This window comes from Doryrhamphus excisus, chromosome 3, assembly GCF_030265055.1.
Source record: "Doryrhamphus excisus isolate RoL2022-K1 chromosome 3, RoL_Dexc_1.0, whole genome shotgun sequence".
NCBI classification, from domain to species: domain Eukaryota; kingdom Metazoa; phylum Chordata; class Actinopteri; order Syngnathiformes; family Syngnathidae; genus Doryrhamphus; species Doryrhamphus excisus.
The window spans coordinates 20809268-20822146 of NC_080468.1; the positions used below are offsets into that span (position 1 = coordinate 20809268).

The window sequence follows — 12879 nt, forward strand, 5'->3', positions numbered from 1 at the left end:
GCAGTGGTTTGGCTGCAGGGCTCCCGCTGTTGTTTTGGAGTGTAACTGATTACAGTCCGTGTTAAATACCGGGGGTTTACCATTGCTTTCAGAGGATGCAAAAGGGAGGGGGGGGGGGAGTTGTAGCTATGGTGTGTAGATATACGAACGGGGGTTAAAGTCTGGAATTCGGAGGCATGCACCCCCTCTCCTCCTCGGGGACTCCCTTGCCTCGGTCAATTCTCGCCATGCTTACTGAGCAGACTGCAGCGAGGGTCATCCCGGGCTGAGCGAGAGAGAGGTTGGGCGCTCCTGGGGGAGTTCCACATCTCTTAACATTAACCTGGTTGCTGTGCATGTGTGCATGTGTGTGTGTGTGTGTGTGTGTGTGTGTGTGTTTACGACATTATACAGTATAGCGTATCTTTGTGTGTGTGAGTTGAGGAAGAATCAATGAGTTCTTGGACAAAAAAGCAATAAACGCTATTAACAAGATTCAGCCACCACCATGTCTGGGATGGGGGGGGGGGTGGCAAAGGAGAGCAGGTGCAGATTAATATTGATATTGAACATGTGTAAGCTTTTATTTTTCTTTGCCCTTTGTGTGTGTGTGTGTGTGTGTGTGTGTGCATGCATTACTTTGAGGTGGAGTCCCTTCGCCACATCTGCAATGCAGCAGAAAACACACCAAAAAAAAAAGAGAGAGTCGTTGGGGGAGGGAGGGGGAAGGGGAGCTCTGACAAAAGAGTGACGCTGTCCTCTCTGACTTTATTTATTTTTAGACATCAAGCTTGCCCCCATAGATGACCATACTGTATTATCATTATTATTATTATTATTATAACTAGATATAGCGAGTAATGTAAAGTGATGGGACTGGCAGACGTTGCGTTGTAATGTACCAGCACAGATGTGGTTACACCAGTGACCTTTACACACCTACACACACACACACACACACAAATACACGCACACACATCATGGAGGGACTCCCAGTGTTTCAATGCAGTCCATTTTACGTTGATGTTTCATTTATGAATACTTGGGACTTTGTTGTTTTGTGTTTTTAATTTGAAGTGTGTGTGTGTGTGTGTGTGTGTGTGTTGGGTGGTGGGGCGGGGGGGGTGCGGCGGGGGGGTGGGGGGGTTGCCCTGAAAGATGGGATATAAGAAAAAGAAAAGCAAAAACTGTCTTCCTCGGCTTCCTCCTGGTCTGCTCGAACCAACTGGCTGACCTCCTAACATTTCACCTCATCAGCGGACTTTAACTACACACCTCCTCACACACTTTATACCTTTCACGTGTACGAGTCATCCATCAATCCACCACGCGTTATTTTTGTCGTTCTTTGTATTGCATGGACACTTGTGACAAAAAAAAAAAATCATTGTCTTCCAAATGCAAAAAGAGCGCTTTAGTCTTCCAACTATCAAAAGGTACAATGACACTATTTTTCTATACAACCAGGCAAAAAATATATATATATATCTTTCTATAGAACCCATGCAGGTGCGACATGGGTGCAACAGTTTCACCTGTAGCTGTGTAATGGAAAACCACTGCTGGACACCACCCAGAATGGAAGACACACTGTGAAGCAGCGGAGGCAGAAGTTGGGGTGGGTGGTCTTCCACAGTCACGGAAGCTGGACAAGTTTGCATGCTCCAAATCATTTATTGGACACAAAAAAAAAAACAGACTATGCCCTCTATTTACTCTTTACGCCCTTACCTGTATACCCTCCCTACATGTGCAATATGATCTGCATTTATTTCTATGATAACTTACACAAAGTGAAGGGAGACATACTATTGGATATAATTGAATAAAACAAACTAATATATTTGTATGATTGTAACACAAGTGGTCAGTGTGTTTTCTTGGTGTGTCTTTTCATCGGGACGATACGTGGTACTTCCCATATCTATGCCACTTATCCTCACCAGGGTCGTGAGTACGTTGGAGCCTATCACAGCTGACTAGCGAGAGGCGGGGTCCTCGCTGAACCGGTTGCCAGCCAATTACAGTGCACTTGCATTCATACCTATGGTCACTAATTAACCGAGCATGCATGTTTTGGGAAAGTGGGAAGAACCGGGAGAAAAGATGCAAACTCAAAATAGAACCTGACTTTATGGCCAACATGCTAACCACTAGGCTACCGTGCACAACAAAAATAAAAGGCAGATGTCTTCTCTTTCCTTTCCAAAAAAACCACAAATAAAAAATAAATTGTCCAGCTTCTCTTTTTCTGTCTTCTTTGAGGACCTGGACATCAGCGCCTCAAGAAGGATGTAAACACATGACAACCAGGAAGTGTTCCAAAAGGTACACAGTGCCAATTCCCGGCTGGAGGATCCCAGCCTATGAAGACTAAGGAACCTGGGTACAATTGTACTTCGTTTATCGCTGAATTTGGCAAAGTAGGATTCAATATTAATAAATGTAATATTCTTAGAGCATAGCATATTTGACTTCCTGCTTCCTTTTTTTAACATAATTAAAGCCCTGCAGACATGCCATAACACCCCTATAGTCACCTTTACACTCCTATTATTCTTTGTTTACACCATTGCAGTTTAAGAAAGTGTTTCTAATGAAGAAACAAATTAAGAAGCCAATAAATTACCACTTCCAGATAAAACGGGAAGTCAATTTACTAAATTTAATAACTTGTCTTTCAATATTTTTTGCCTAATAATAGACCATAGTTAATCACGGTAGAGCAATAATTCATTAAGTGAGGGAGCAATCTTCCAACCGTGATGTAGCGAGGGGCGACAGTCGAGCCTGAATTGGGACAAAGCCTTAAATTAGGAGTATGTACTGTACTGTACTGTCAGCCATCTTGGGTCAGCCATCCTTTAAGATCCAATGTTGTTCTGACACAGAACAGGTTAATTTAACATTTAGTCAATGAAGAAAATGACTAAAAAAACAAATGCAATTAGGCAGAAGCCTTCTTAATTTAATTAACTGTGGATCTTTTAGCACCATCAAATTGATTTTACACTAACGACATCAACACTTTGCTGTCTCTCACTTGTTGCCGATGCACCTAATCCCTAGAAAACAATCCAATTCAACTCAGCCGATAAAAAACGGAAGTGATCTATTGTTGATGCAGCACGCTGTTAACACTTTGCTTCTATGGGAATTAAATTGGCCGAGGACCAAACGGCGGCGAGAGTGGATCATAAATGATGGTGGTGTGTTACTGCTCACCGCTAAGCGTTGCATTGTCGTTTTTGGGGTTGACAGCATAGCATGAGAGCAAGCTCCAAAATTCACACAGCCACAAAAAGCACTTCCTAGATAAGTAGTTATGGCTGCAAAAGTACAGTAAACCTCGGATATATCGGACTCGGATATATCGGAAATTTGCTCACAACGGACAGATAAAAAAGAACCGATTTTTCTGTAATGCATTTCCAATAAAAATTCATTGCATATATGGGATTTTTTATAACGGATTTCGCCTATTTCGGACAAAATCTCCAGTCCCGTTCCAATGCATTTCCATTAAATTTCCCTCGCATATATCGGATGGCCGCATCGTGGCCGCTATTGCAGCGTTTGCAGCGTTGCCTGCGCGTCCAGGTACATTGGAAACATAGTCAAGGAAGTGCCTTTTTATAACGGATAAAATCCCATTTACGCATATACCGGATATAAATCCGATATATGCGTAAAACAGACATTTTCCGGTATACGCATATAACAGATTTCGCTTATATCGGACAAAACCAGTGGGAACAATTGAATCCGATATATCCGAGGTTTACTGTATATGCTTATGAACAGTAGATCTTCCCTCTTCCCGGGGGTTACATTTCAAGACCGCCTGGGAATAGAAAATAAACGTAAGTCATTGGGACGGCCATAAAAATGTCAATTTTTACACACTAAAAAAGCCTGGATTAAGGAGTTCGCTATTCCGGAGATGTGTTGTCTGAGAAACAATGGCCTATTTTCTCTGAGAAAAGCACTAATTCTCCTTTTTGTGTGTGTGTGTATGTGTGTGTGGAACCCTGAATGCCAAATGACCAATCTGCAGAGATTCACTGTACATGAATACATGAACCAATGCACAACAACACACAACACAGCAGTCACAGGCCTGAAAGGGTGTAGAGGTGACACATATCCTCCCCTCCGCCTTGTAGGCCGTAATTGGAGCAGACAGCAGTTGGCCTGCCCGCCCGGCCTGACTGACTGACGGACAACAACAGTCACTCGGACCGAACTCACGCTAAGGATCCGTCGTGAGCTGCTACAGAAAAGAAAAAAGACAAAAGGAAAAACATCAGATTCGCCAAGGAACAGGCTGTTTTGTGTCGTGGATTTTTTTGTTTGCGTCACTATGAACACCTCAAGTCTGCTCCTGCTGGCATGTTGTGTATGCAGCCTAAGTGCACTTGGAGGTAAGAGGCAGCAGATACTATCCTTGTAGATCTTCCACTAACAACTCACAGGCAGTAAGAATGACACCAGCACAATAACCTTCGCACAAAATCAATATTACCTACCTTTACCCAAATAACCAGGTTTAGCGATATAATATGCACAGCAAAAACATCCTGCCAATATTGAAGTAATAAATACATGCAGGGAGCATATAAAAACCAAAAACCATATGAATAAATGTAGTTCCAAAAACATTCACCATCAGTTAAGTGGCATTGATCACTGTGGAGAAAATCTTTAGTGTTCTGTCCCTCAGGCAGGTGATTTGATTAGCAACCCATTCCTGGACATGACTTGTATCGTGATTAAATTAGCCATCAGCGTTTATGTTATTGACATTAATTAAACATACATGGACAGATCAGAGATGGGAGAATCATGAACGAATCATTAAAAACTTTTTGACCGGATCATTAACTGACTCACTCCCGCCAACAAAATTGAAATAAGGAAACCATCAACTCTAACTGCATGTGTACATTTTTTTTGTTAGAGGCGTATAGCGATGTATTGACGAAAACTCGAGTTTCGCTGATTCACTGCACGGGTGGAAACGGATGTGAGTCATAGAGTCATTGAAAAGTGAACGACTGCTTGTTTAGTTACTGAGTTCATTTAATGCAGCAGCAAATACGCTTGTTGTATCGTTTATAGTACACTCAAGATGCGTTCAGGGTCATTTCATAAAAATAAAAAAAACATGTTCTCGTTTTTGATGTCAATATTAATGTCAGTGTGTATATGACAACTAATTATAAATATGAACATTGTATGATTTACATACATTTACAACATAATGGTACAATAAAATCAATTAGTAGTAATTAGTAGTTATCTTATTGAAATGTTTTTATTTTATTATTAAGTAGTTGACAGGCAGAGAGTAAAGTAAAGGAAAATGGAGTTTACCATGACGAGTACAGATGAGTTTTACAATTTGACTTGAATGTGGACAAAGTTATCATTAAGTTGCCAATATTCCATTTCCGATATTGATATTGTTTGGAGTCTTTTGATTTATCAAAGTATAGAAACGTGTTACTTACTAAATCGTTGCATCTCGACCAGTTGTTGGCTCCTCTCATCTCGACCCACCAGAAGTGCAAAACTGGGTGTTGTCACGGCACAGGGGGTCTGCGTGGACCAGGGTGGTGCCATTGGGGTTCGGCAGTCTCCTCATCATGGTAGAATGGTCTTCTATAGGGTTCCTATGGAAACCATTGGAAATTTTAGTAAAAAGTGATCAACTTTCCTCCAGAATTAAACAGTAGAAATCGCTCTAACCTCACATAAGCAGAGGATTATTAGCAGGTAATGACCATAAAGTGTAACTAAATCCAATATACAGTCACGCTTCATTTATTGTGGTTAATCGCATCCAGACCGGGCCGTGATGAATGAATTTCTACGAAGTAGAATTCCTTACTCACAAACTTAATATTTTCGTAGCAACTAGTGAAAGCATAGAAAACCTATTTATAACTTTATTAGAACCTTCTAGACATGACGTAACACCCCTATAGTCACCTTTTCACTTATATAACGCAATATAATAGACATAATATAAAGAAAATAAGACATTTTAGACATAAATATGACATAACGGACTCACACATGAACAGCGAACTTCTTGCGGGGGCTATTTTCTCATCAATGTAACATTACTGACACCTAGTGACCATTGTAGAACACTACATATCACATCTTCTGAACGGCTTATATTTGTATTTTGGTTCATTTAGCCATTGTTATGCTTGAAAATGCTTAATTTAGGTAAATATAACCAGAATTGGATAATGTGTGAATATTCTAGAGCACATTTGTGGGCTTCATCTTAATTCTTTGTTCCTGTTACTGCCCAGGAGCTGCGGATGTGGAGCAGGCTCTGACGAAGAAGGTCTTCACCAACTATAACCTGAAGGTGCGACCTGCACACACCCCCGAGGAGCGAGTGGTGGTCCGAGTGGGCATGACCCTCTCTTCGTTTGTTGGACTGGTGAGCTATAATAACATAAGTACATTAAAAAAAATGGCGGTCCTTGTTGTGCCGCTCTCATATAGCAAAATAAGGTGTGCTGTTCCAGTAAGCCCCCACTTGGTGACAGCTGTCCTGCTGACATTCCTGCTTGTGTTTTAAATAGACAGACAGATTGAGTCGCACACTTCCGTGGTTCTCATATGCAAAATAGTTACATTGCCATAGTTGTGGCTTCTCCGTCATATAAGCTCTTTTCTTTTTTTCTTTCCTCAGAATATGAAAAATGAAGAAATGAGCACCATTGTTGTCATGAATCTGGTAAGCATGTGTTAATGAAGTATGTATCTGTAAACAATAATAAAGAAATACTTTTAAAAACAGGAATGGACAGACCACCGACTGTCATGGAATCCCAAAGAGCATGACGGGATTAATGTGCTGCGTATCCCCGCAGCAAAGGTGTGGCTACCAGACATTGTCCTCATCAACAAGTAAGGACCCAAGTTACCTTCTGTAGTTGTAGTAGTATGACTTTTAATTAAGGTGGAACACACCAGCATGGGGGGAATCAGGATATTTTGGCGGAATACAGTACAGTACAGTATCCAAATGATCCATGACTGAAAACATTAAAAAAATTCCTTAACATAAATTCACCAGGAAATGCTGCAAATTAAAAACGTTGCAATCACATAATGACTGCTAGGTAAAAAATACAATTGCAAAAGAAAAATGACAACATTTCTCTCAAGTATTTTTTTTTGCATTTACAGCATTTTTTAATTGATTTTGCAGTGTTTATGTGATTGCAGAATTTGTAATTTACATAATTTTCCCATACCATACTTTGTTCGTGTGTTTCTCCGTTTGGAGTATCTGGACTTTTGTCCATGTGGGCCACCATACTAGTAATTATAGAATGAACAATAACAACCATAGACGTTTTTGCTTAATTAAGGCACAGCGCCACAGTGGAACTCCCAAAACATAGTGCCCGTCGCTTATTTTAACTTTATTCTTACCTGCCGACATCAACAGCAGTTCAAATCCAACGCCATACATGCATCTCCAACTCCCAACAATCACGTCTCTTATCCATACGTCATTGCAACAACACTTCCTCATTGACACAAGACAGATCACGAGATGCATTCAAAGGCACCCCGGACATCGATTCATTGTCTTTATTATGAGTGTATGTGCGGTTTAAGTAAAAAAATATGCAAAGAAAACCAATAAGTCGATATTCTTAGCACACATTTAGAAATCTTACAGTTTGCTGCATTTAAGTATGCTTGGAAATCCCAGAAAATTCACTCAAAACGTGAACAAGTTTAAACGAAGTGGCGTCTTTGAACGCAACTCCTGATTGCTCATAATAAGTCTGATTGAAATTTATTTGCTATGAAAGAAACCAGTGTTAGCTATATTCATTTTCTGACGTGTGCCATCTCTTAAATTGATTAAAATTTTATGTTAATACATACAAATTTATATGCCATTTATCTTTCTTTTAATACAAAGTATGAATGGGTATACTTCAGACCCAACTATTTGTATTTATAAAATCTGTCTCATCCATTTTAGACAGATTTTTCAAAGCACAAAGAATATTGTGTTCCAAGGCTAAAAAGCTCCAGGTAAGACGTATTTAATAATAAACAAAGGGCACTCACAGAGGAAGAAAAAAAGAGTAGAACAAGAGACACCAGTGACAGAAGGTCACCGGGAAGCTAAAAGTACAAACTAAAGACTTTGAAATAGCAAATAAGGATGTAGTGGCTCAGCTACTTACAGACAGTAGGCAGCAAAAAGTTACAACGATTTACAAGGCAGAGGGGCAAAAGGTCAGGAGCGGAAATTGAAGCGTGCAATATGCATGCAGGACGAGGCATGACAATGCAACGATCTGACAAGGGAACAATGGAAGTGGAGTGGTACATGAAGGCCTAATGGCCGATGGGCTGCAGGTGTGCAGATCAGGAGAGCAAGGCAGGAGTCCACTGCAGGACAGAAAAGAGACAACAGGGGGCAGCAGACCAAAACAAGTGCAGATCATGACATCTATATTCGAGGATGGGTTAATCAGGATTGATTCATTCATTCAAAACTATGATTAATCTGATTAATAGAAAAGAATAGTACATCATTTGGTCTTTTTCACACTGTTTTTAATGACTTGCAGCAATGACGGCGTGTTCGATGTGGCCCTGCATGTTCACGTGCAGGCCTACAGCAACGGCAGAGTGACCTGGACCCCGCCTGCGCTCTACCTGAGCTCCTGCAGCGTTAAGGTGACCACTTTCACCCACTGTCTTAAACAACGCATCTCTTTACGCTGCTCATATGGGCCTTCGGTTTGTATCATTGCTTCACACAGGTGACGTATTTCCCGTTTGACTGGCAGAACTGCACCATGCAGTTCCGCTCCTACACGTACGACTCCACCGAGATAGAGCTGCAGTACGCGCTGGACTTACTGGGGAATGAGATCAAGGAGATACAACTGGATGAAGCCTTCAGCGGTGAGGGAAATAATAAGCATAACGTGCATGTTTTGAGGATGTGGGAGGTGGCCATTAAATGCCATTAACACAAACAAGACGAATATGCCGAATGTATTTCAAAGTTAAATAAAAGTCAAATCAAACATATCCACTTGACCCAGTTTTCCCATCTGGAATTTTTTTTTTTTTAAACTATAAAATGCAGAACCTTCATCCCAACACTCTTTTAGATGTTTAGTCGATAAAGCAAATAAAAACAGCTCAAAATGGTGTGCGTTCACAGAAAGTCATTGCAAAAGAAATGTTGCTCTTTAATACAATTGAAGAGCCAGCATTTCCAGAAATGCTGCAAATGTATTACAGACAGTTCGAATTGTTTGTGACAAAACACATAAATGACAATTTCATAACTTCATATGTAAAAGATGACATATTAAAGGAAATATTGCATTGTTATATTTTATTGTTATTATTTTTTACAATTATTATATGCTATTATGGCTTATTTGGTCTCAAAAAAACGTCAATACGTGGGAAAATAGGGTGTTTCGTGGCACTCTCGTGACTAATTTTGTCTATACAGCGGTTTCGATGACCCTTGGAAACCATGACTTTGGCCAGAGGCATTAGGACATGGTGGCGATGAAGGATTTTTAAACCTACGGTTAGTTATAAGAGGTTATAGTATATGAGTTGGTTGACATAAGCGCAGCTGATTTAAACGGGTTCCACTGTATGTGTCCTACGATTTCCTGGTAAACAGTCCAGGGTGTTCAGCTGGGAAAGACTGCAGTTCCCATGTGACCCTAACAGTGACAAGCAGTATAGAAAATGGATTCATTAGATCACCGTGAATATTTGGAATTCCCATTTATTTGCGCTGTGCCCCCAGAAAGCGGCGAGTTCCACATCAGACACAAGCCATGCAGAAAGAACATGAACAACGACATGTACGAGGACATGACGTTCTACCTGATCATTGAGAGGAAGCCGCTTTACTACGTCCTGAATATCATCCTCCCCTGCATCATCATCACCCTCATTGCCATCTTCAACTTCTACTTGCCGCCTGACGCAGGTATGACTGTTGAGATTTATTTCATTGATATTACTTTTAAAGATTTTTAATGTGTTTAAAATGATTAAAGGTGAGAAAATGGGCCTGTCCATCAACGTGTTGCTCACTCTCACCGTCTTCCTGCTGCTACTTGCTGATAAAATTCCTGAGACGTCGCTGGGCGTTCCAGTCATCGTCAAGTACATCATGTTCACCATGATCCTGGTCACCTGCTCCGTCATCCTCAGCGTGGTGGTGCTCAACCTCCACCACCGCTCCCCAAACACGCACATGATGCCCCTGTGGGTGCGCAGGGTGAGCACGAGCAAGTTTGTTTTTGAAATAACTTTCTACACAATAACACTCATTTGTTGTGCGCCGCAATGAAGGTCACCTTTAGAGCCGACTGCTGAGGAGATAGATCACATTTCCTGGCTGCTGCCTTTCAGCACATCATTCACCCTTGAGATGTTCTCAAGGGTTCTCGCCCTACTGAAAGCCAACATTTTGACTAATGTCTCCAGCCTTAAAAAAGGCAAATGCAGGCCAATTATGCCTCATCTAGGCCATCCATCCCGACACCATCGCACGTTGAAGACATTGCTCTCCTCTTTGTCATCACTAGATCTTCATCCACATGCTGCCACCTTACCTGTGCATGTTACGCCCCAAAGTGGAGATGCCTCTGACTTTGGAGATGCTTCCCGTCCAACGGGAGAAAAAAGTGCTAGCCATCAACAAGGGTGCTGATGAGTACTTCATACGCAAACCAGATGCCTCTGTTCTGTTTCCCAAACCCAACAGGTGAGCCCTTAATGGGGTCAAAGATCATACCCGACCCAATCACACTCATGTCGCCATCATTCCTGGTCTGTATTATGACTAAAGAGTGTACATTTTTTTAGATTGTTAGCCACAGGAGAACAAAAAACAAAGTTTGTTGCCATTATAGTCAAGTCATACAATAAAACTAGCAGCTGGAGTACCACTGTTAGATAAGACTATAAAATATCATATGAAAAGAGTAGCATCAAAATAAATAATTTGCTGTTGGTTCATCAATTCTTCATTATCATCCATTTTCCAAGAATTTCAGTAATTCCAGCTAAGTCAACAACCACCGATGTAAAGTTAATATTAACTTTCATAGGTAAAACATAACCACAACTTTTCGACACAGTAAAAAAAACACTTTTTAACGACATAGTACAAATGAGTGTGAACAGCAAAAGGTCAGCCCAGGTTGGGTCTATGTAAGCAATTTGATGAGGAAGCAGTGTGCCCCAAAACACACACACACACACACACACACACACACTTAATTGAATTTAGTGCATGTCTTGGCACCAGACATGGCCGGTTTTAGTTGAATTAGTCTAATGAATTGTAATTTACTCCTCGCTGAGGTGCTACTTTGAGCCCTGATGGAAGGAAATAGGAGGAGGAAGTCTTGCGAGGCCAACTGCGTCTGAAGACCAGTTCTTCACGACTGAGGTCACAGGACCAGCACTGCATTGTAAACTCCTGTAATGTTTGCGGTGAATACCAAGCAGGTAGTTTCTTCCGGTTTCAGGTGCGCCGGTAGGAGAAACACTGCCCTCTGGAGGCCAGCTGATAAAAACAGAAAACTGAACCAGTCAAAAGAAACAATAGCACAAGGACTATTTTTTATCATTTTGTGTGCAGCAAAATGCTTTTGGCAATGAGTGCACACCCTCCTCTTCATTCCTGTTTGTGCAGGTTCCAATCAGAGGCCAAGTCTTCTGACCTGAGAAAGTACATCGATGGGCCAAGCACCTACCTAGCTTTGCCCCCTGAACTCAAGTCAGCCATCGAGGCAATAACGTACATAGCTGAAGCTCTGCAGGCTGAGAAGGATTACGAAGCGGTAAGATTTATTTGATTAAAAATCAACATTTTCCACAAAATTGCAATCTTAACTAACCATCTCCCCTATGCTTCCCAGCTGAAGGAGGACTGGCAGTACGTGGCCATGGTGGTGGACCGTATGTTCCTCTGGATATTTGTCATCTTCACCACCGTGGGCACCTTGGCTATTTTTATTAAGGCCAGCCTCAACCGTGCACCCACCGACCCTTTCTAAAAACAACCAAAACAATAAAATAAATGCAAATAAATGAACATTTTGACTCTTCACAGATCAGAAACCAGGCTTGAGAACTCCTGGCCGTTGTTCCACATTGTAGATGATATTAATCATGGACTCCATGGAATATTCTGCAACCTTTTTAATACGATTAAATTTAACATATAAAATAAAAAAATCATTTAAAAATGGAAAAAAAATATTAAAAAATGTAATGTTTATGTGATGCGGACAACATGACATAAATATGAGGCGATGGTGTCAACAAATAAACACGAGGTCCAGCAGATGCCGTAATGAGCCAGCCGTATGCTTTTCATTTCCATGTGTCACAATGTGCCGCAGTGTGTCACATGCTTTATGGATATTCCTGTGCCCCAACTAATCCTCTTTGTATTTAAAGCACTTGTCTGTGTTTGTGGACGGAGGCTATTCTTATGTTGCAGCTGTGGAATTCCCTTCGTATAGGCCACCTTTTTTTTTTCCCCCTTGCCAAACACACACACACACGACTGCAAATTGTGTGGTTTTGTTATTTTGTTTTCATTTCAATAAAGAGTGGAAATTCACCAAAAGGTATCGTTTCTATCATTTATGTAACTCTCTATATGCTATTGATATAAACACACACACTGATGAATAGACATGGAGAGGCGGTACGATTAAATAAGCTCTGCTTCTTTCTTCTCTTTTTCCAGACATGATGGATTGTGCTGAAAATGTTCTTGAACGTAACTCAACGTTAGCATGCTGATGGTGTTGTCAAGTCATACAAACCTCAGCT

General features: G+C 41.0%; 1 protein-coding gene across 1 annotated transcript; it reads left to right on the forward strand.

Annotated features, from left to right (window-relative positions):
• The first annotated feature begins 4175 nt into the window (after positions 1-4175).
• On the forward strand, positions 4176-12651 carry chrnb1 (cholinergic receptor, nicotinic, beta 1 (muscle)). Its single transcript, XM_058065939.1, has 11 exons — positions 4176-4403; positions 6309-6442; positions 6698-6742; positions 6806-6915; positions 8610-8718; positions 8805-8949; positions 9824-10009; positions 10080-10303; positions 10614-10792; positions 11729-11876; positions 11955-12651. The coding sequence occupies exons 1-11, from the start codon at positions 4343-4345 to the stop codon at positions 12090-12092; spliced, it is 1479 nt and encodes a 492-aa protein (XP_057921922.1). The 5' UTR covers positions 4176-4342; the 3' UTR covers positions 12093-12651.
• Positions 12652-12879: the final 228 nt, after the last annotated feature.

What these genes read in the sequence shown, in the direction of transcription:
- chrnb1 (XM_058065939.1), top strand. Translation starts at nt 4,343, where the DNA reads ATGAACACCTCAAGTCTGCTCCTGCTGGCATGTTGTGTATGCAGCCTA. An exon ending in CAGCCTAAGTGCACTTGGAG is followed by an intron (nt 4,404 to 6,308) that starts GTAAGAGGCAGC and finishes GTTACTGCCCAG; the next exon opens with GAGCTGCGGATGTGGAGCAG. An exon ending in ACTGGATGAAGCCTTCAGCG is followed by an intron (nt 8,950 to 9,823) that starts GTGAGGGAAATA and finishes CTGTGCCCCCAG; the next exon opens with AAAGCGGCGAGTTCCACATC.